Here is a 24,909-nt window from a genome sequence, read left to right on the forward strand (position 1 = left end):
GTACATTGATAGTTGATTCCCAGGAGGGAATCAGTCCAAAGAAATAGGCAAATTCAAACAACACAGAGTGAAATATACTAGTAATCTAGTATTTGTGTCCAAAGCCATATCTGTTTGCTGCTTAAAGTCAGGAATCTTAGGCACTAGCTTTCTCATCTTAAGATCTTTTCCGCCCACAGACAGGCCTAGGATAGGTGAAGGGACCTCCTGAGCCCAACATGGCCCTTAATAATACCTGATATCTGTGGTGGGTGAAAACACAGCCTTCTGTATAACAAAAAGTGGTGTTCTTGGAATCACTAAGTTCCAGAATTTCGAAGAAAGGACCGATAAGAGATTACAACACAGTATCCTAAAATAAACAGGGAATCAACCCATTTAATATGTCCCTGGCCCTCACCCCCAGTCCATATCTCAAAAAAAAAAAAAACAAAAAACAAAAAACAATGGCACTAGCATGATTTATTTTTGATCCTAGAACATCAGGAATTAGACAAAGGTTCTTACATATAAACTGAGATGACAGATGTTATTTTAAGCAGTGCATTTATTTCAGGGATTCATAAAATCTACAAAATGCAAATTAAAGAGAAAGAGGAAAGACAGACAAAACAAACAAATAAAGGCTGCCATTCTAGCCTCAACTCGTTCAATCTCCAAAATAGATGTGTCTTTGAAAGAAACTAACTCCCCCCTAAGCTGTGGTGCTTATACTATACTAGTCTAATCAGTCTGACAACTCTCGCTGACAACTAGGGGTGTCCGGCGCCCATGGCACACCCCCTCTCGACCTTAGGTAGCCCCAGCCTGGCGGCGACTCATTCCCCTCCTGGGGATTTGGGCACAAAGAGGACACCCCGCGTGCGTGGATTCCCTGGGAGGCAGGCGGGGCCAAGCCTTCCTTCCGCACCGGGAATGACCCGCGCGTCCGGGAATTTCCCGGGCCCTGCGCTGCCAACTCCCGCCCCAACCATGGATAAAAGGGGTTCACCCGGCTCGGGGAGCCACAGAGCCCGCTCAGCCAGCGCTCCCGCCAGCCTTCCCGCAGCAGACACAGACCCTCCGAGCTGAGACCCATGGCCCGAGCCGCGACCGCCGCCGCCCCCCGGCTCCTCCGCACAGCGATGCTGCTCCTGCTCCTGGTGGCCGCCGGCCGGCGCGCAGCAGGTGAGACCCGGCGCCCGGGATGCCCTGGGCCGGACGGGGACGGGTGGGTACCCCTGGGGACAGCCCCTAACCCACTCTGTCCTTCCCGCAGGGGCGCCCGTGGTCAACGAACTGCGCTGCCATTGCCTGCAAACTTTGCAGGGGATTCACCTCAAAAACATCCAGAGCGTGAAGATGACGCCCCCCGGCCCCCACTGCGGCCAAACCGAAGTCATGTAAGTAGAGCCACTGTTGTTGTCCTTATCACCCCTGTCGTCCGGATGCCCCAACCTAGACTTACAGCCCGACCTCCTGCCTCACGTGGATTCTCCCTTCTCTCTGCAGAGCCACTCTTAAGAATGGTCAGGAAGCTTGTCTCAACCCTGAAGCTCCCATGGTTAAGAAAATCATCAATAAGATGCTAAACAAGTAAGTCATGGATTTTATTCCTACTTGCAACTAGAGCCATTGCTCTCAAATACTGGCATCTACCTCCTGAAAATAGTATTTGATAAATCCACAGTTTAGTTGTAAGACTAAAACCCATTATTTCCCCATTAAATTTGATCTGCTCTAGTGTCCTAAGGCTATTTCCAGCTCCCTCTGTCCTGGTCCTCCTCTCCATCCCCATTCAAATGAGCCTGTATGTTCCTAAAAGATTCAGTAGGGCTTTCCTGGTGGCTCAGAAGGTTAAAAATTCACTTGCAATGCAGGCGACCCAGGTTCAACCCTTGGGTCAGGTAGATCCCCTGGAGAAGGGAATGGCTACCCACTCCAATCTTCTTGACTGGAGCATTCCATGGACAGAGGAGCCTGGTGGCCTACAGTCCATAGGGTCACAAAGAATCAGACACAACTGAGCGATTTCAAAAGATTAAGTAAATTTAACCAGAAATGGTAAAATGCTTCCAAACCATTAAAGAACAGATGTTGTTTACCTCCATTCCTCAATGGTTTCTACCTGGAAAATGGAGACCCAGGTCTCCATGGGCAACAGGGACCTCAAAAACTTAGCAGTGAAGAGCAGGACTTTGCAGTGAAAGCTCCCTGTCTAGGATGCCTGTGAAAGTTTTTTAATCCCTTTGAGCAGAAACCTTTTCTGAGTGCGGAGCTGGGCCAGGGTCTGCATGCAGAAGTCCCTCCAGCCTTGGGGCCTGTACAAGAAGAGTAGCTTTCCTCAGCACTTATAACCCTAACCCTTTTCTCATTGCAGGGGCAGCACCAACTGACCTAGAGGGAAGTAAGAAATTCATTAGTGACAGTTCCTGAAAAGTGGTCTCTGCTCATAGAGGAACTGAAAATGAAGAAGAGAATGGCTGGTTTCCAGGGACAACTAGAAAGGATTTGATGTGCTGGACTATTTTATATGAGTTCTATTTATTTATATACGTATTTATTTTTCAAAGCTGGTATTTTAGTCTTTTACATGTTAGTGTTTAAAGATGTGATTATGTTAAATCAAACATAACCCAGTCCTGATTGTTATTTAATATGAAGATGATGAGTTTTAAATGTTTTATTCCACTGATATTTATTGGAAGACCATAAAGTGCCAGGCTCTGTGAGAGAGGTGGAGGCAGTGAGTGGGAGAGGGGAATTTATACAATCAGACAGTGAAATCACTATTAGAATCAGGGAAAGTATGTGCATTTCTATTTCTTTACTTTTTAAAAAGAATGTCAGTTGTTATTTATTGAAATGATTTCATATTATGTGATCAACATTTTTATGTTGAAATTTCCCTTGGACATTTTATGTCTTGCTTGTAAGGCATAATGCCTTGTTTAATGTTTACTATGTGGTGTTTCTCTTTGTTTTGGAACAAAGAAGTTAAAACTACTGTTACATTTTTTAAATGACATGAAAATAAAAGTTTTGCAAAAAAAATAACATGATTAAGTTTTGTTTTATTCTTCTTGATCTTTAGTTCCTACTGGGTGCTCAAGGTATTATACACTCAGGCTTAGGTTGTGCCTAACTTAATGCCAACTCCAGGCTGTTATTCCCTTTTTTTCTCTAACTTGAGAAGGAATATTTGATATACTACCCTCCTCAACCACTTTGAGAATTCTAGTTTTATAAAAAGAAAATTGCTGTTTTTTTCACACTGACCAATTTGTTATTCAAAAGTAGTTCTTTATAAACTGTTGAATTTTTATTAGTATTTCAACAAGGGCTCCTATTAAATTGTTTTGATAAAATGGTTTTTCAAACAGCTATGCAATTCTTTTCCTTTTAATGAAGCTGGGAGAAAAAGAGAAAAGTAGATTATTCCTAAGAACAGGAGCAGTTTGTGTTGTTTAAAATGACAATAATAATGGTCAGTAGAAATAAATACATAGTGTACAGTAAAATATATGACAAAAGTAGCACAAATGATAGGTAGGGAGATAAATAGATTTATAATACAATGTGTTATACAATATAATACATTGTTAGGGAAAGCTTTAAAGAAAATTGCAATGTGGCAAGAATATAGTAATTTTTAGGACAACCAATAAAAAAAATGCTAAATTTTAGATTTAAAAATTTAAAAAAAGGGAGAAAATGGAATAAAAGAAAATACCTGTATAATACAAAAGTAGACAAAAATTAAGGAATAAAGGAACAAAACAACAGATGGCACAGGGAGAAATGGCTTCCTTTTGGAGGGATTTCTAATAATATAAGTAGAGCCTCTTGAAGGTGGGGTTTAATTCCAACCCTTTCACACACACCTGAGTTTGAGCTGGACTTAGTGACTTACTTCCAAAAAAGAGGTAAGGAAAAAGGAAAAACAATAAACTTACAACAGAGAATCTGTCACTTAACCAAGTGATTAAGTTTATTATCACCACTTGATATCACATGTACTCATATGATGTGATGAGAAGGACACTTCATCTTCATGCTATTCTTACCCCAAATCAATAATCCCAGTGTAATCATCAGAAAATCATCCTAAAAATCCACATGGAGGAACATTCTACAAAATAACTTATCTTGCCTAGAAAATCCCATGGATGGAGGAGCCTGGTAGGCTGCAGTCCATGGGGTTGCTAAGAGTCGGATACAACTGAGCGACTTCACTTTCTGAGCAACTTCACTTTCACTTTTCACTTTCCTGCACTGGAGAAGGAAATGGCAACCCACTCCAGTGTTCTTGCCTGGAGAATCCCAGGGATGGGGGAGCCTGGTGGGCTGCCGTCTATGGGGTCGCACGGAGTTGGACACGACTGAAGTGATTTAGCATTTAGCATGCTATAAAACTGTCAAATTCATGAGAGACAAAACTGAGAATCTGTCACAGCTCTAAGGAGACAAAAGACACATGACTTAATGCCATGTGGTATGCTGGATTGGATCCAGGAATAGAAAAAAGACATTAATGGAAAGTGGTAAGACCCAAACGGAGGCTGGAGTTTAGTTAACAGCAATGTGCCAATGCTAATTTCTTAGTTTTGACAAGTGATTATAAATATGTAGAATATCAACAAGAGGAGATACTGGGCCAAGGTCCACAGGAACTCCATGTGCTATCTATGCAAGTGTTTAGTAAATCTAAAATTATTCTGGGGCTTTCCTGGTGGCTCAGTGGTAAAGAACACGCTTACCAATGTAGGAGACGTGGTTTTGATCTCTGGTCCAAGAAGATCCCACATGCCGTGGAGCAAGTAAACCCATGTTCAACAATTACTGAGTCTGTGCTCTCCAGCCTGGGAACCACAACGACAAACCCTGTGCTGCAACTTCTGAAACCCGCTCACCATAGGGCCTGTGCTCCGAAACAAGAGAAGCCACTGCAAAGAAAAGCCCATGCACTGCAACTAGAGAGTAACCCCTTTCCCTGCAACTAGAGAAAAGCCTGAGCAGAAATGAAGACCCGGCAAAGCCAAAAAAAAAAAAAGTAAACTAACTTTGAAAATTATTCCAAATTGAAAGTCTATTTTTAAAAAGATAAGACATTAAATCCAAATATATTAGAAATTATAGTAAATTGAAATGAGATAAACATTCAAATTAAAAGTCAAAGACCATCAGGCTGTGTAATTAAGACAAAAAGAATCAATGTTGCTTTAAAAAGGCACACTTTAAGCATTAGGACCCAGATCATTTGAAATGAAAAGAATTAAAGCATTATATCATGCAGAAAAACACTTGAAAGAAACTTGGCATGGATATACTGATGTATTAATTACTTATTAATTTATTATTAGTATAAATTATTGATATACTTGTTAATGGTTGACATATTGTGCATGCATGCAAGTGACTTCTGTCATCTCTTTGCAACTCTTTGCAACCCTACAGACTTTAGCCCGCCAGGCTTCTCTGGGATTCTCCAGGCAAGAATACTGAAGTGGGTTGCCAGGCCCTCCTCCAGGGGATCTTCCTGACCCAGGAATTGAACTTACATCTCTTACTTCTTCTGCATTGGCAGGTCATAAAGAATGTATCAACAAATTTTAAAACCTTGAAAAGTTACAGAGGATATTCTCTGATCATCAAGATTTTTATGATGAGTATAACTTTCCTAGCTGAAATATGTAATAACATATTACTGTACGTGATATGCTTGCTGTGGTTTATCTCATCTCTCAACTTCCTAAATTTTGCTTCCATAATACAGAAAGCATCAAAACAGGGTCATCACGTAGCCAAGAGTGATAAAAAATATTTCCACGGAGACATTTCCTCACTTCCTATATCTATTTCTTGACATATTCTTTGGTAATTTTGGCATTTCTGTATTTCTTTGGCTTATACATATGTGATGTATTTTAATTACCTCCACAAAAGTTTAAAAAACAATCTTAAAAAAAAACAGAAAGTCAAAGTTTACACTGAAATCTATTCTTTAGAAGACTTGGAATAATGCCCAAACTTAACATATTACTTGGTATTCAGAGATAATTGAAATGAATTTAAATATTCAGAGATTTTGCAATTGTCAGGCTGTCTTTCCGACAGGAACAGAAGGTAAGACTAACTCTATTGCAGAAGAAAGTACGCATGAAGAAGAACTTCATGTTTCAGCTTTTTCCACTACATATCTTCTACAAAACTGACCACAAACTCTTGCATCAATACATTGTATGTGCTTTATAAATGCCCTTTGACTTAATATTTTTGACCTAAAACTGATAGATTGTCAGATATTTCTCCAGTAAAGATGGGTTTATTCAAGACCAGCAAAGAATTGCAATTTGAAGTCTGCAACCATGGCAAGCTCCATCCAAGTCCCCACGCGGTAAGGGAAGAACATTTTTATAGAAAGGAACAAGAAGTTGGGAGGGCTACGGTAAACAAAATCCATGGATTTTCATGGACTGAGTCTTTGCAGGGAAAGGAGTCTTCTTCCTGTTGGGTTCAGTTCTTGTCCCAGAGTGTGAGAGCGCCCCCTTCTGGTCACTCTGTTCTATTTGGGTTTCTATGAAGTTTCTGCTTATTATTATTAATTATTGTTAGTTTTACAATATCTACCACCCCTCCTTTTCTGCACACACTGTGAATCTTAGGTTACCCTAGCCTTTCCTCCTCCCCATGGTAGACAGCTGATAAAGCTCACAATGTAGTCTGTGCAAGAAGGCTACAGAAACACCTTGAGGTGCATGGAGAGACTTCCCAACGGAGGTAACATCCGAACTGGGTCTTGATGGAGAAGCAGGATCCTATGAGCACACGGCCTCCAGTGTCCCAGCCCTGCCACCTCCTCCAGCCTCTTTTTCCCTCTTCCTGCTCGTAGAATGAGCTCTAAATGCAAGACACTTGCTCTCTCAGTACTCACATGCTCTTTTCAATAACCATGCCTTTGCCCCCTTGATCCTCTCCTGGAATGTTTTCCACCCCTCTGTGTTCCCCATTTACCTGGAAAGCCCCTTATTCCTAAGATTTGCATAAGTGAGCACTTCTTTCAGGAAAACTTGTCTGACAACTCTCATAAACCCTCTATAAGAGTTGCAGTAAGTCTCCCTTCTCACTCCCAATACCTTGGGAATGGTTTGCCATGGTAGCTTTTCCGAAACTTCTCTTTTTTACATTCATTTCCTACTGCATTGAGAGTTAGATGGTAGCAGAGTCTCTTATTCCTCTTTATATCCCCAGCACCAGACTTCATTCCCACCTTATAAAAGCTGAAAAAATAACCATTGAAAGTGAAGAAACAAATGGAGAAAGGCATTAAATTTGAGTTGAAACACCCTCCTTTTTCATAAGATAATTCTGGCAATAAGTAGAGTCAGTAACAAAAAACCTAATTCGAATTGGGTTAATCAAGAGAGACTCATCTGACCTATGAAACTAAAAGACTGATGAGTAGATGCAAAAAAGCTCAGTAATGCAGTTCAAAACTTCATAACAGTCTCACTCTGGATCAGGCTGCTTTTCTCTGTGCTGGCTTCATTTTAGGCACGCTCTTCTCAAGCACGGGCGAAGTTTTAAATTTCTGTTCTACTAGATATAACACAACAGGAATATTGCTTCCAACATCTTCATTCTTCTCCTCTCTGTGCCAGAATCATTCTACCCAAAGTAATCATTGCGGCAAGACAGGGTTGGCAATTGTGGGCACAACTTCCCAAGGCCAGCATGGGGAGAGCAGCAGAGCACAGACCATTCCTGAAGCTCCATCATCTGGGGATACAGCACCAACGCTGGACTTTTTTTTTTTTTTTGACTGTACCAAGCTTAAGTTGCTGCATGTGGGATCTAGTTCCCTGACCAGGTACTGAACCCAGGCCCCCTGCATTGGGAGCCCAGAGTGTTAACCACTGGACCACCAGGGAAGTCCCACAATTCTGGATTTTAAAGGCAGATTAGATAATGTCAATCAAATCTGCATAATGCTGTAAATATGGCAGCTCAAAATGAAATTTAGCTACTAATTCTTTTAATATAGGGTTGGCTCTATACTTTTAAAACTGATGATTGCCTTAGTTGAAAGTTTGTGTATATACATTTCAGAATACTATTGCTTTTTATTTTTAAATTTTTTTCTTTTGTTTTTGGCCATGTTGTGAGGCTTGCAGAATCTTTTTTCCCCAACCAGTGATGGAACTCAGACCCTCCATAGTGAAAGGGTGGACCACTAGGGGGATTCCCACATTATTGCATTTTAAATGATCTGAAAAATAATATAGTGCCATTAAGGATTAAATTTTGAGAACTGATATATTAAAGTAGAAAAAATCTTTTGCACTTTATTTTGTAAGAAATAAATGTTCATTAAGCAATGTTTATTAAGACAATATACAAAGTCTTAGGCATACAATTGAAGATAATTCTACAATACGATGGTGCTTCTTGATGTGGTTTATCCTTTTGGCTACTACAGTGCTTTGATTCTCTATTCGTTCACCCCAAGTATTGGCTTATGCCAATACTTTGGTTTGGATCTGGAAAGCATTAGAGCAAACATTCTCTGGTTTCTTAAGTTATAAAGAGAATAAATGTCTGGGTAGTCTCCAATTAATGCTGAAGGCAAAATATTTTAGATAATAAAATATGACAAAGTGCTCAAACAAAGTCAGTAGAAAACTGTGATCCTTATTTCAGCAAATAAGAGCTGATGGTATTGCTCAGTTCACTTCTGGGAAACTCTCAGGGTAGAGTCATTATTCCTGACCTGATTTTTGAGTTGAAGTCCACTGATTTGGAAAATCAAATCACTAGATGAATAGATATGGATTTTATTAAATTCAAGTATATAATATTCATGACACAAAAACTCTTGTTGTCAGTGAAATAAAACACTGGCGACTCTTGAGCAGTTGGCTATTTTCAAGTTTTAGGAAAGGTGAAGTTGAACTATTCAACCATGAGAATAACAAAACAAGACTGCTCCTCTGAAGTTAACTGTCATTTGTTTCAGGAAAAATAAATAATTTTTTATTGTGGAGTGGCTAAAGCTACACTGCCTGAAGTTCAAATTCTGAATTATCTTAACTCTGAGATCTTGGCAACTTATTAATAGTTTCCCTGTGGGGGAAAAATTGTGAAGAAAATAACTGGTGACTATTTCATAAGGCAGTTAAGACTAAGTGGGTTTTACATATGTGCAAAAGACTTAGAATATTGCCTATTACATCAAAGTGTTATTTATGATAGCACTTCGTGTTTACTTAGCATCTCATAAACACATAAAACATGTCAGATACTAGGATGTTGAAGAAAAAAGGAAAGATCTGCAAAAGTTTGCTTCTTGAACAGAAGTTTAAAAGTCTTAATAACAATCTCTTCATGTTTTCTGTCCTTTATACTTGTTCTATAATAAGCAGATATACATTTTAATCAGAAAAAGAAAATCAAATTTTTTAACTTTTAAAGAATATCTGTTATGTCTCTGAGCCACTGATTATCTCAAGAAAACATAATATAGTTGACCCTTGAAAACATGGGGGTTAGAGGTGCAGTTGAAAATCCAAGTATAAGTTTTGACTTTCCAAAAACTTAACTACTTATCACCTACTGTTGACTGGAAGTCTTACCAATGGCACAAACAGTCAATTAATACATATTTCATTTAGTCACTAAATTGTGTCTGACTCTTGCAACCTCATGGACTGTAGCCCACCAGGCTCCTCATCTGTGGGGATTTTCCAGGGAAGAACACTGGAGTGGGTGGCTATTTCCTTCTCCAGGGGATCTTCCCAACTCAGAGAGAGAACCAGAGTCTCCTGTGTTGGCAGGAGGACTCTTTATACTGCTGAGTCACCAGAGAAGCCCATTTGTGTTATATACTTTATTCTTAAAATAAAGTAACCTACAGTAAAGAAAATTAGGGCACTTTTATTAGGAAAATTTTAACAATGAGAAAATACATTTATATTACTGTACTGTATTTATTGATACTTTAAGTTTGTCATATGTTTATAAGATGAATCATGTCAGTATCTCCATCAACATTGTCTTATTTAATACAAAACACTGTAGATGTTATATGTACTAATAACATGACTCATCAAAAATGAAAAATAATGTAAAATTCATATTTAATTACAGATATAAAGATTAATGCATTGATAACAAGGAAGCAATATGATTGCTTTGTGGTAGCTTAATTGATACAATTGCTTCACAGTAGCTTAGCCTATATTATAACGAATGAACCATTATAAAAACCTTATGGCCAACAGTATTACAGTCATATTCATAACATAGTATTAGAAACATGGTTACATTTAAAAAAAAATTTACCTGTGATGATAGTTTCTCCAATTGTGAAATAGAGAGGCATACTGTATGGTTAATGTAATAAAAGCAAAGTTATAAAACAGGAAGAAAGCTAACATATTAATTTTATATTAAGTATCACTCACCTTATGCCTACATAAGAACAGACCAGTATTTACATGGATTCTATCCATTCATGACATAGTAACTTTTTCCTGGGTTTTTTTTTTTTTTGACATTTCTAGGCTACGTGGTTAGTCTGCAAGTTTTTTTTTTTTTTTTTCAAATTGCCACAAATCTCCCAAATTTTTTCCAATATGTTTATTGAAACAAGTCTGTGTATAAGTGGACCTATGCAGTTTGAGCCCATGTTATCCAAGTGTTAAGTATTGCTGTTGTTCAGTTGCTGTCATGTCTGACTCTTTGCAACCCCATGGACTGCAGCATGCCACCCTTCCCTGTCCTTCAGTATCTCTCAGAGTTTGCGCAAACTCATGTTCATTGAGTCAAGTGTCAAGTATATTTCCAATTAAGAATTCCAGAAAAATAAAAATAACAACAGTATCTAAGCAAATTCTCAATTATTGCTGAGTTACTCATATTTTATAAGCTTTAGGTCATCTTTCATTCCCTACTCTTTTTTTAAAAGTTAAATTTCCTGTTATCTCAGGACTATACTGACAAAAAAATGTAAAGACAAATCTTTATTATAGTCTAGTTACTCTTAATCTTTTCTAATAATCAAAATGAGACATCTTCACTTTTATTCACATTTTGTAGTTGAAATGACTAAAACTAGAATTATAAGATTACTCAACAAACTAGATAAGAAAAAATTGTACCCTGTTTTCTCTTAAGAAAAAATATGCAAACATTTTATGTTGGAATAGTTTTTGTTTTTATTTTGTTTTTTTTTTCTTCAATAATTATTTTCTCTTTGTGCAAAGATTTTATCCTCAGATTAATTTCAGCTTAGTAATATGGAAAAAAACAATTTCTATTTTAGTTTTAAAAAATTATTTATAGCATTTAATATGTACAGGTGTTTTCCAATGCTAATACATTTATTCATGGTAACAGCCGGTTGAAGTAGATATACAGTTCATCTCTATTTTACAGATGAGAAACTAAGGCACGGACAATTAAATGCCATGGATCAATATTTCCAAGAGCTGAAATTCCTACTTTGCAACCTGTAACAGAGGCCTGCTCTGTGTCTTTACCCACCCTTCCAACCTCCCCTCCCCTGTCTTGCTTACCACTGGGTGTCCCCATACTTTTAACAGATCTGCATCCAGAATCACACCTAAACCATCTGAAACCTACCTGAGCATAATCCAACAAAGGACATTAAAACTAAGGGTGAAAAATATACTACACAATTATGACGTCTTCAATCAACTGCTTGAAGTGTCTTTTTAGAAATCAGTACAAATAAAATAGGACAACAATTATTTCTTTGGAAGGAAATCAAATCACTGGAAGCAGAAAAGTCCATATAAGATGAAGATAAAATGAGATTTGTGACCATCAAACAAGTAAATGGTATGACATTCATGATATTAGCTCTTAGATACTTCACAGGAACACCTGTTTTTTTGGTTAGAAGAGTGAAGGGTGCTACTCTCACTGCTGGCACTAGGCATTCCTCGCCCCCCCCCAAACCCACACTCCAATTCCTGTGACTTATTTTGTTCTTGGACAAAACTAGAAACTGGACCGGGACACACCTTTCCCTCCCTGGAATAGGTCCAAATGACCACTTGTCCCTTAGTTCACGGATCAGTCAACACACTGTACGCAAAAAAAAGCTGGTATTCGTGAATCTACTCGAGCTCTGGAAGTTCCAGAATTTCACCAGGGAAGGAAGCTATGTAGGATTGCGACACTTTAGTTGCAATGTAAACACAAAATTAAACTTTTGATATTGGTCATCCTCTCACTACTGCGGGGATAATATGACATGAAGTGTGATTTATTTGTGCTCGTAAAATACCGGGAAGTAAGAGAACATTCTCATGCATAGTTTGACATGACATGTGCTTTAAGAGTGTATTTATGCAGACGTGGATAAAATCATCAAGTCCCAAAATACTTAAGTGTAAGTAACACGTAGAAAATCAGTTCTCTCTGCGGCCCTCCTCCCTGGCCTTAATTCCCTCAATCTTAATAACTAACGTTTGTCATGATGCCTGTCTCCTCTAAGACGTGACAACACTTCTTGCAAGGCGACTCACCCTCCGGTGGGGATTTGGGTAAGGGGATGACTCCCCGAGTGCGCAGATAACGCGTGAGGCGGGCGGGGCCGCGCCTTCCTTCCGGACCGGGAATTTCCCTGTCCCCGAGGCTGGCAACTCCCATCCGATCAGGATAAAAGGGGTTCGCTAGACTCAAGGAGCCACAGTACCCGCTCAGCCAGCGCTCCCGCCAGCCTTCCCGCAGCAGACACAGACCCTCCGAGCTGAGACCCATGGCCCGAGCCGCGACCGCCGCCGCCCCCCGGCTCCTCGGCGCAGCGATGCTGCTCCTGCTCCTGGTGGCCGCCGGCCGGCGCGCAGCAGGTGAGACCCGGCGCCCGGGATCCCCTGGGCCGGACGGGGACGGGTGGGTACCCATGGGGACAGCCCCTAACCCACTCTGTCCTTCCCGCAGGGGCGCCCGTGGTCAACGAACTGCGCTGCCAGTGCCTGCAGACCTTGCAGGGGATTCACCTCAAGAACATCCAGAGCGTGAAGGTGACAACCCCCGGCCCCCACTGCGACCAAACCGAAGTCATGTAAGTGGCACTTCCGTTGCTGTCCTCGTCATCACCACCCACCGTGCCGATGCTCCCACCCCGACCCCCAAATGTACCCCCACCTCACGTAGATTCTTCTTCTCTCTGCAGAGCCAGTCTCAAGACTGGTCAGGAGGTGTGTCTCAACCCCACCGCCCCCATGGTTAAGAAAATCATCGATAAGATGCTAAACAAGTGAGTTGTGGTTTTTATTCATCGTGTGACTAGAGTCATTCTGCCTGCCGAAAGTTATGTCAGAGAAACCTAGGATTTAGCTGAAGAAATGAAAAAAAATCAATATTTCAGAATTAAATTTGCCATTAAGGTCATTAATCCGCTCTGGTGTCAAAAGGACACTTCCAGTGCCTCATGGCCTCCTCGCTCTTTGAGTGTGGTAAATGTATGTTTCTAAAAGATGAAGCCCCAGGGACTGAATCCCGGTCCCCTGTATTGTAGGCAGATTCTTTACCATCTGAGCCACCAAGGAAGCCCAAAAGGTGAAGCAGAGTTAGCCAGTGATGCTAAAATGCTTCCTATCTGTTAAGGAACAAATACTGTTTACCTCAAGTTTTACATGGGCTTCAGACCTGAGAGGTAAAACTCTTGGGTTTGGGTCATATGGAGCTCAGGCTTGGGGGTGAAGCCAGGGACTTTTCAGGGAACGCCCCTTCCCCTGTCCTCTGCCAACACAGAGCAAGTCTAGGTTCCACCCTTTATTATTCCTGTAACCCCAGGGAAAGTACTTAATCTCTTTAAGTCTCAATAACATGGGGAATAATAGTAATAGGTATTTAGCGGAGTTTGCCATGAGGCTTAAGTGATGTCATGCATGTACTTTTTTTTAGCTCAAGGTGGCATTATATTCTCGCTTTTTGAAAATAGTAAGATTGCTACCACAGACTCCATGTTCCTAATTAAATAGCATTTAGGAGCCTGGCATTTTCTGTCATACAGTGCAGCAATGGTCTAGGTAGCAACCACATAGTGCAGGGCTGTGAGGTTTTGGGGGTCCTACTAACAGTAACCATTTTCTCATCGCAGGGCTAGTGCCAACTGATCAAGAGAGATGGAACGAGCTTCTTGATACTCCAGCAGCCTCAGTGGAAGTGAAGTAAAAGAAGAAAAACAAATGGTTCCCGGGGCCATCTGGACTGTGTTTAATGTATTTTGCTGTGTCTTATGAGAGTTCTATTTATTTACATCTGTATTTATTTATTTATGTTTCAAAGCCTGTGTATTGATATTCTAATATTTAAAGGAGTGAATGTGTTTGGCAGTTCTTGGTACTGTTCGTTTCAAAGTTTATTTTTATGTTAACTTAAAGTTAGTTCAATCCTGACTGTTATTTAATTTGAAGATGGTGTGTTTTAAGTGTTCTTCACTTATTAAACTATTTTTGGGGAGAGGGTATTCCACACTGTACTATCCACTATAGTAAAGGCTAGAGACAGTAGTGGAGGGTTCAAGCAAACAGATAGGTCACGATCACTGTTAATGTAGGGAATGTATGTATACATTTACTTTTTGTAGAGAAGATTGTCAGTTGTTATTTATTGAAACATTTCACTGTCTGTAGTCAACATTTCTGATGTTGAACCTTTACAAATGACAATGATCTAAATATCCCTTGGACATTTTATGTCTTCATTGTAAGGCATAATGCCTTGTTTAGTGTGAGTTATCTAAATGTTTCTCTATGTCTTGGAATAGAGAAGTTTAAGTATTTATTGATGTATTTTTATTAATAACATGAAAATAAAGCTTTTTACACAAATTTCTTGCTTAAGTTTCCTTTTTATTTCTTGACCACTTTTATCCTCCCTCTTGAATACCCAGCACTTGGGTTTTCTATTGCTGTTGTAACAAATTATTACAAATTTAGTAGTTTAAAATAATATACTTATTCTTTTACAATTCTGGAAGTCAGAAGACCAAAATTAGTTCCACTGGACTAAGGTCAAGCTGTCTGCATTGCTGCCTCATTCTGGAGGCACTAGGGGAAAATCCATCGCCTTGGTCTTTTTAGCTTCCAGAGGTCATCTATGTTTCATAGCTTATGATCATCTTCCTGTATCTTAAAGCCATCAACATGGCCTCCCACCAAATGTGTCTCTTTGTTGGTTATTTTTAATAAGCAGAAGATTCAGAAATGTGTTTTTTTTTGTTTTTTGTAACCTCTATCTTAACTGCCTAAAAGAATTTAGATAAAAAACCTGTTTTCAGAATAGACTTAGAAGAGATCTCTGCAAAGAATATGGGCCAGGGGTGGTGAGGCAAACTCTAAGCAGGATCTAAAAATCAGAGTTCACTTCGTGCCCCATTATCTCTGCATGGTGCAACAAATATTATCAAACATTGGCTTTTCTATTCCCAGGTAAATTGCTTCTCTCCCCAAAAGCCCCATAACCATTACTCCCAACATCTTTTGTCTTTAGCTTAGGATGGTATTTAAAGTGAGGGCTTTGGCTATTTTGGTGAGTTACTCAGTTTTCCTGGGTCTCTCCCATGTAGATATATTATTAAACTTTTGTTTGATTTACTCCTGCTAATCTGTCTCATGTCAATTTAACTATTAAACTAGTCAGAAAAACTTAGAGAGAGGAGCATTTCTTTCTCTGAGATGTTTTCTTTTGGTCTTTCTGCTCTGCCGCATTACCTTCTGTCTGATTCTGACTTCTCCTACTTCCTTTTTTATGAGAATCTTTGTGAATTATATCAGGCCACCCAGGATAAAGCAAGACAATCTCTCCTTGCAAGACCCTTAATCCCATCTGCAAAGTTCCTTTTGCAATGTAAGGTAACATACTCACGGGTTCTGGTAGTACAAGGTTATCTTTGGTAGTGGTGGTGGTTTAGTTACTAAGTCATGTCTGGCTTTTGTGACCCCATGGAGCCTACCAGGCTCCTCTGTTCATGGAATTTTCCAGGCAAGAATACTGGAGTGGTTGCCATTTCCTTCTCCAGGTAATCTTCCCGACCCAGGGATCAAACCCACATCTCCTGTACTGCAAGTGGATTCTTTACCACTTGTGCCACCTGGGAAGCCCTACATATACTGTTGCTTCAGTATTTAGCTCCGGATAGTCTCCTTTTAGAGTCACAGTGAAAGATAGAAAATTTGCTTGGCTCCTGAGAATATAAGGGTGATGATTTTTATCAAAAAGAGAGATACAGTACATGCCAAGGTGTCTTGAAGCAAAATTTTTTTCTTCTTAAACATATTGACATTTAAACAAAAGCTCTGCTATACTTTTTATGTAGTCTGGGGTCTGTTATGCCTACTAAACATGTAAATGATTACAATGGCTATAAATTGTCTTATGCAGATCATAAGTATGTTCTCTATGTCTGCATCTCCATTGCTGCCCTCAAATATGTTCATCAGTACCATCTTTCTAGATTCCATATATATACACATTAATATACTACATTAGTTTTTCTCTTTCTGACTGACTTCACTCTGTATAACAGGCTTCAGGTTCATCCACCTCCTTATACAGTGGGGGAAGGAGAGAGTGGGACACATTGAGAGAGTATCATTAAAACATATATATTTCCATGTGTAAAATAGATCATTTCAGTTTAGTTGCTCAGTCTTGTCCGACTCTTTGTGACCCCATGGGCTGCAGCACGCCAGGCTTCCCTGTCCATCACCAACTCCCGGAGCTTGCTCATATTCCTGTCCATCAAGTCAGTGATGTCATCCAACTATCTCATTCTCTGTCATCCCCTTTTCCTCCTGCCTTCAATCTTTCCCAGCATCAGGGTCCTTTCCAGTGAGTCAGTTCTTCGCATCAAAGTATTGGAGTTTCAGCTTCAGCATCAGTCTTTCCAATGATACCCAGTGGGAATTTGCAAACCAGATGCTCTGTGACTACCTAGAGGGGTGAGGTGTGGTGGGAAATGAGAGGGAGTTTCAAGAATGAGGGGACATATGTATACCTATGGCTGATTAGGGTTGATGTATGGCAGAAACGAACCAATATTGTAAAGCAATTATGCTCCAATTAAAAACAAATAAATTTAAAAAAACCATAGGTATGTTAACTAGGAAAAATGTTCAGCAAAATTTCCTCTCTTCTGTTCCCCCTTAGATGGAAATCTTTGAACTCCAACACGGTGTTGCTAAAGGTTCAACTTCCAGCACAGTTTACAAACCATTGGGTAGGAATTGGCTAAATGAGAGCAGACTCTGGGGTAAGGATTGAAGAGCAAGTATGCACTGGGGAGATGCAGGGAAATGTATATAAACAATGTTGAAATGGAAACACCACCAGTAAAGGGGCACAGTTAATAGAAGACCTTATAATAGATCAGTTTAATCTGCCATGGGTCAGTGTTCCAGGTAAGAGACATGGACAGACCAGTTCTTCCAGTTTCTGGGTAGATTATAACACAGTTCACCCTGCTGCTAAGTCCATATGAAACTGAACTGATCTGGATCTGGGGTGTGTTTTGTTTGTAAAATAAATGCAATTACCATGGATTTTCAGAGTTTAGTGAAAATTTAGTGATTAGTAAGCAAATTTACAATAAAAAAACTATCAACATTTTGTTGTAGAGGAGGATGGGTTGGAAGTTTGGAGTCAGCAGATGCAAACCATTATAATAGAATGGATAAACAACAAGGTCCTACATGGAACTATATTCAATATTCTGTGTTAAACTGTAACAGAAAAGAATTTTAGAAAGAATGTATATGTATGTATAACTGAATCACTTTGCTGTCTAGCAGAACTTAACACATTATAAATTAAAAATAAATAAATAAAATTCAAAATATAAAAATAAAATTTTGTTTTGCATTAGTCAGAAAATTTGCTTTGAGATGATTTTATTTTCAGAGGACTAGATTGGAAACAAAGGTTAGGTAGATTATCTGTTGAATTATTTGACTAAATTTTACTTCCTTACTTTTGTGACCTAAATTTTATACACTTAATGACTTTCATTCTAACATTCTCATCTTTATTTTTCTACCTAAGCTCATGTGAGTATTCACCTTATCACCTCCTAGACACACCGGGAAATGTTAGACTTGTATTACCATTGATTATGGTCTTCTGTTTGCATGATGCTATAGGAAGCCTGCACACAATTTGTAGTTTAAATGCAAGTCCTGGTGCAGACATGCTCAATTCAGAGATCAGACTCTTACTAGCTATGTGACCTTGAGCACATTACTTAACTGCTTAGAGTTAAGTATGTATCAGATCATTCTCATGTATCAGATCACTTTCTGGTTCTCTGAAAACACCATTTCTGTTTTGGCTCAGGGTCTTACAAGCACTGTTCTCTCTATCTGTAACATCTTTCAGCTTCTCCCCACCTCCTCGCTCATTCAGCTGCTTAATTTTTACCTGTTTTTCAGCTCTTAGTGTAGAAATCACCTCCTGCAGGAGGCTCTTCCTGAGCCTTCCAAGTGTTAATGAGTTAATGAAGTGTTCTAATGCTTATCATTTTATTTTCACACTGGTTTGCTAGTGCTAGGAAGTGAGGAAAAGGGAAATCAACTGACTTGCCCAAGGTTACAAAGCCTGTTAAGGGCAGAGCGAAAACATCATGTCAGGAGCATCCTCTTCCTTTTCTTTCACTACATCTGCCTTGGTGGGGCCAGCTCCACCCTGGTTGCACTCAGATTCTATGGTATGCTGAGACATAAAATCTCCAGAAAGAGTCCCTCTTTGTGTTTCTGGGTGAGGCGCATTTCTTCCCCATGACATGGTAAGTCATCAGGTCGTCCAAGACATCCTGACTGCTACTCCTTGCCAGCTCCACCAGTTTCCCTTCACTGGATCATCAGGTGCTACGATCTTTATCTTGACAGATGTCTATCTCCGCATTTTCTCCTTGCTGCCAGTGTTAACAAGTAACCACTGTAATCTACTTAGCTCTCCCAAGATTTCACGTGCTCCTCTATTTTCCCATTTTGCTTTATGAACAGTTCACTCTGTTGTCGAAACCAGGGACCCTGCTTTCACCGCAGACTGACTCCTTTTGCTTTGCATCCAACTGGGCTCTCATCCTGCCATTTTCATCCCCTTAACAACTCTCATGTGAAACTCCTTCTCTCCCTTCCTTATGAAATTGTTTTAATTATGCCTTTCATTGGCTTCCATTCAACCATTGACATAACTTCCTAAGTAGTCGCCCAGATTAGCCTCTCCAGTCAGTCTTATTCACCGCAAAGTGACTGTTTAAAAGAGCTCATCTTGTCTGGTCATCCTTTTACTTGAAATCTTCAATAGCTGTTTATCACCTGTAGCCAGTATTACTGGGCTTAGTCGTGTATTAATTTGCTCAGGCCACCATGACAAAGTAATGTACCATAGTCTGTGTGGCTTATACAGCAGAAATGTATTTTCTCAGAGTTCTGGAGGCTAGAAGTCCAAGATAAAAGGGTTCTTACAATTGGTTTCCTCTGCAGCCTTTCTCCTTGGCTTGTAGTGATCATCTTTTCCATGTATGTTAGCATGGTCTTCTCTCTGTATCATCTGTGTCCTAATCTCCTTTTCTTACAAGAACCCAGTCATAATGGATAAAGGAAGGCCCACCCTCAGTGAGCTTATTTTTGCCTTAATTATCTTTTAAATTGGCCTATTTACAAATAAAGTCACATTCTGAGATAATGAGGATTAGGACTTCAACATCTGGATTTTAGGGGGGACAAATTTAGCATATAAACAAGTGGCTTACTCATCTTATTCTTTACAAAATTTCTTATTATTTGTACACTATCTAAGCCTCAAAACTTACAAAACTCTATAGTTGGCCCAAGAACTGACTCAGTCTTCTTTGAGCCTTGCAAAATTTAATCTCTCTCTAACAGAAAGAGATCCAAATTCCCTTATGATCATTCTATCATACCTACTCATTGTGCTGTTGATCATTCAGAATCTGTAACTTGTACCATCAAGTAGGTAAACTGGTTAAACTTGTACCATTGAGTAGGTAAACAGGTTAAAACTTGTAAAAGCAAGAGAGTTCCAGAAAAACATCTATTTCTGCTTTATTGACTATGACAAAGCCTTTGACTGTGTGGATCACAATAAACTGTGGAAAATTCTGAAAGAGATGGGAATACCAGACCACCTGACCTTCCTCTTGAGAAATCTATACGCAGGTCAGGAAGCAACAGTTAGAACTGGACATGGAACAACAGACTGGTTCCAAATAGGAAAAGGAGTATGTCAAAGCTGTATATTGTCACCCTGCTTATTTAACTTATATGCAAGGTACATCATGAGAAACACTGGGCTAGAAGAAGCACAAACTGGAATGAAGATTGCTGGGAGAAATATCAATAACCTCAGATATGCAGATGACACCACCCTTATGGCAGAAAGTGAAGAAGAACTAAAAAGCCTCTTGATGAAAATGAAAGAGGAGAGTGAAAAAGTTGGCTTAAAGCTTAACATTCAGAAAACTAAGATCATGGCATCTGGTCCCATCACTTCATGGCAAATAGATGGGGAAACAGTGGAAACAGTGGCAGACTTTATTTTTCTGGGCTCCAAAATCACTGCAGATGGTGACTGCAGCCATGAAATTAAAAGACGCTTACTCCTTGGAAGGAAAGTTATGACCAACCTAGATAGCATATTCAAAAGCAGAGACATTACTTTGCCAACTAAGGTCTGTCTAGTCAAGGCTATTGTTTTTCCAGTAGTCATGTATGGATGTGAGAGTTGGACTGTGAAGAAAGCTGAGCGCCAAAGAATTGATGCTTTTGAACTGTGTTGTTGGAGAAGACTCTTGAGAGTCCCTTGGACTGCAAGGAGATCCAACCAGTCCATTCTAAAGGAGATCAGCCCTGGGATTTCTTTGGAAGGAATGATGCTAAAGCTGAAACTCCAGTACTTTGGCTACCTCATGTGAAGAGTTGACTCATTGGAAAAGACTCTGATGCTGGGAGGGACTGGGGGCAGAAGGAGAAGGGGACGACAGAGGATGAGATGGCTGGATGGCATCACTGACTCAATGGACGTGAGTTTGAGTGTGAACTCTGGGAGTTGGTGATGGACAGGGAGGCCTGGTGTGCTGCAATTCATAGGGTCACAAAGAGTCAGACACGACTGAGCAACTGAACTGAACTGAACTGATTGAATAGTTAAACTGGTTATATTTAGTCATTGAAGAAAAACATACGTGTACATCATAAAAATTCAAATGGTAAGAAAGGGTTATACAGTTAATAAATGACACCTGAATCTCTCCCTCTCGTTCAAGATCTTTGTTTCTCTTTCCCAGAAAACACTTTTTTGCAAAAAAAAAAAAAAAAAAAATCAATTTTCTGTGTGTAGATGTCTTGGAAAATATATTCTATAGCCAAATTAGCATGTGTTTATGCTGTCTGTTCATGTTTCTTTTTTTTATGGTAAACATGGGGGATACCATGCATGCTGTTATGCACTTTGTTTGCTTTGTGTAAAAATACATTTTGGTGACTGTTCAATTTCAGCAAGTATTTTTAAATGTTTCCCTAGAGGTAGAGAGATATGAGGGCTTCCTAGATGGCACTAGTGGTAAAGAACCTGCCTACCAATGCAGGAGACATAAGAGATGGGGATTTGATCCCTGGGTTGGAAAGATCTCCTGGAGGAGGGCATGGCAACCCATTCCAGTATTCTTGCCTGAAGAATTCCATGGAATACTGTTGCAAAGAGTCAAACACGACTGAAGTGACTTAATGCACATGCAGAAAGATGTGTGCTATACTACTTTATTGTTGGAATGGATCATTATTAGTTTTAAGAAGTTCTATATAGATATAGTCAAGGTTCTTCTCATCTTTTGTTTCTTTTGCTCTAATTACTGTATGTAATTTCTTTCCCCTGTCTAATTGCATTGTCTACATCCCAAATTCTGTTATATAATAATAGTGGTTCCAGACATCCTTGTCTCAAGTTCAGCCTTTCTATCTATTCCTTCTATTTTTTAACCATTAGGCATTATGTTGACTTTTGACTCCTATTATACATATAGGTTGTTACTGTTGCTATTTTTAATATTTTAGAAATATCTATTGGGGGAATACTTTTCCACCCTTCTCATTTCTTTTTAAATTGAACTAGTTCAATTTGCACAACATTCCTAGTCTCTATCATCCCTTTTGATTCTGTTCAGTGTAGAAATATCTTGCCTTATTTGGAAAAAATGAATCAGGCATGCTCAATTCTCCCATTTCACTCTTGGAAGCAGACCCCTTGACGTGGATGAAATCTATCTGGTTCAGCATCTGCAGTGACTTCGTGACTGCTTGTTTGTAGTATTCAGTTGGCAGCATTTTTGACACTGTCTTATTTAAGCTGTCTTCTAATGTTTTCTTTTAAATAGTATTAAAAACTGTTTTTGATTCCATTTGCCATTCATTTGATTTTTTGCATATTTTTAGTTCTGAAATGGTTTCTTGAGCTCTTTACCCCCCCAACAGTGAAAGTACAATCATATTGTGTCAAGAGCTTTAAAAATCTAGAATAAGTGCTTAATCCATCTTTAGTAATAACTACAGATAATTTAATCTATTGTCAATTTATTAATATAGGCAGATGGTATGTGCTGAATAGTTATTAATAAAAATTTTAAATCACTGTATTTGTATATTCATAAGTAAATGCAACACAGTGTTCGCCATTCTGTGCTTTAAGGCATGATTCCTAAATTTGCTTCTTTTTGCACCACACCAGTTAAAAACCATTAATAAAGAACACCATGAGGATGTGCTTTACTGTCTTCTAATTTTAGAGGTTAAGAGTTTTGTATCCACTCAGATATGGTACCAGAAAGGTGTCTTATAAGAACCAATTAATATACTACAATTATTTGTGTATACAAATAATGATACAGGTACAAAAATATAAATAGTGGTTTACAAGGTTTACTCCCTTTATTGTTATTTGATAAAGTAGTAGATTTAAACTAAGACATTCATCTTTGGTTTGTGTTAGGAAAGATACTATACTTTGGAGTTGCTTTCAGGGACTGAAGTAACTATCAATTATTTTAAATCATTTCTTTGGATTTCTTTGAATACAACATGGTGCTAGTGATACATCTTAAAGTGGCAAAACTGCGTTAAGCGAGTTTTTTACGTGTAGTTACTGGAAAATAGGAATGTGTCAGTCAAAGGTATTTCTGTTATAGCCAGACCAGGCTTATGCGTGAACCTCAACTTTAGAAACATTCTATCAGGGTTGGTGCAAATGAAAGTGTGATTTCAGACTGTGAATTTTAAATCATTATAACTAGGCTCACACACATTTTTATTAATCAAAATAGGAACCATTAAAATCAACATATTTTTGCCAATGAGAACAGTTTATTTATTCCTGTAGCATAAAAGTACATGCTTCGAGATATGACAGATTCTTGAAAAGCATTTTCTACATCCTGCTGGTTGTGGAAGCATTTTCCCTGCAAAAAGTTGTCCTGTTGGCTGTGCAGTGTGCTGTCAGGCTTCGTTGTGGAGAAGAATCGGGCCCTTTCTGTTGACCAAGACCAGCTGCGTGCATTGTAGTTTTCAGTGCATCTCACCGATCTGCTGAGCATACTTCTCAGACGCAATGGTTTTGCCAGGATTCAGAAAGCTGTTGTGGATCGGACCAGCAATAGATCACCAAACAGTGACCATGACCTTCTTTTGGTGCAAGTTTGGTATGGGGAAGTGCTTTGCAACTTCTTCTTGGTCCAGCCACTGAGCTAGTCATAGAAGGCTGTGGTATAAAATCCACTTTTCATCACATGTCTCAATCCAATCAAGAAATGGTTCATTGCTGTTGCATGGAATAAGAGAAGACACTTCAAAAAGATGATTTTTTTTTTTTATTTGCAGTCAGCTCATGAGGCACCCAGCTATCAAGTGTTTCACCATTCCAATTTGCTGCAAATGCCAAACAACCTTAGAACGGTCAATGTTGAGTTCCTCAGCAACTTCTCATGTAACTGTAAGAGAATCAGTATCAATGATAGAGAGCTCTCAATCGATTGTTGTCAACTTCCAGTGGCCAGCCACTGTGCTCCTCATCTTCAAGGCTCTTATTTCCTTTGCAAAACTTCTTGAATCACCACTCCGCTGTAAATTTGTTAGCAGCCCCCGGGTCAAGTGTATTGTTGATGTTGCCAGTTGTCACCACTGTTTATGACCCATTTCAAACACAAATAAGAAAATTTCTGGAATTTGCTTTTTGTCTAACATCATTTCCATAGTCTAAATATAAATATAAAATAAACTATAAATATAAAATAAACTATAAATATAAAATAAACAGCAAGCAATGTCATTACCAGAAAAACATGAAGTGAGAAATGTACATTAAATTAATGTATAACATAACCACAGTTATTTAAGAATGTATTGCATATTCAAAAGCAGAGACATTACTTTGCCAACAAAGGTTCGTCTAGTCAAGGCTATGGTTCTTCCTGTGGTCATGTATGGATGTGAGAGTTGGACTGTGAAGAAAGCTGAGCGCCAAAGAATTGATGCTTTTGAACTGTGGTGTTGGAGAAGACTCTTGAGAGTCCCTTGGACTGCCAGAAGATCCAACAGTCCATTCTGAAGGAGATCAGCCCTGGGATTTCTTTGGAAGGAATGATGCTGAAGCTGAAACTCCAGTACTTTGGCCACCTCAGGTGAAGAGCTAACTCATTGGAAAAGACTCTGATGCTGGGAGGGACTGGGGGCAGAAGGAGAAGGGGACGACAGAGGATGACATGGCTGGATGGCATCACCGACTCGATGGAGGTGAGTTTGAGTGAACTCCGGGAGTTGGTGATGGACAGGGAGGCCTGGCGTGCTGCAATTCATGGGGTTGCAAAGAGTCGGACACAACTGAGCG

The 24,909-nt window shown here is 39.3% G+C and overlaps 2 protein-coding genes across 2 annotated transcripts; both read left to right on the plus strand.

The window, feature by feature from the left end:
* The first annotated feature begins 999 nt into the window (after positions 1–999).
* CXCL2 (C-X-C motif chemokine ligand 2) lies at positions 1,000–3,041 on the plus strand. The gene is made up of 4 exons (XM_070372973.1): positions 1,000–1,167; positions 1,259–1,382; positions 1,492–1,575; positions 2,360–3,041. Exons 1-4 carry the CDS (start codon positions 1,077–1,079, stop codon positions 2,373–2,375), a joined length of 315 nt encoding a protein of 104 aa, XP_070229074.1. The 5' UTR covers positions 1,000–1,076; the 3' UTR covers positions 2,376–3,041.
* Positions 3,042–12,484: 9,443 nt separating this feature from the next.
* Positions 12,485–14,840, plus strand: LOC102271974 (growth-regulated protein homolog beta). Its single transcript, XM_070372974.1, has 4 exons — positions 12,485–12,857; positions 12,949–13,072; positions 13,184–13,267; positions 14,114–14,840. The coding sequence occupies exons 1-4, from the start codon at positions 12,767–12,769 to the stop codon at positions 14,127–14,129; spliced, it is 315 nt and encodes a 104-aa protein (XP_070229075.1). The 5' UTR covers positions 12,485–12,766; the 3' UTR covers positions 14,130–14,840.
* Positions 14,841–24,909: the final 10,069 nt, after the last annotated feature.

Source organism: Bos mutus, chromosome 6 (assembly GCF_027580195.1).
Source record: "Bos mutus isolate GX-2022 chromosome 6, NWIPB_WYAK_1.1, whole genome shotgun sequence".
Lineage (NCBI taxonomy): Eukaryota > Metazoa > Chordata > Mammalia > Artiodactyla > Bovidae > Bos > Bos mutus.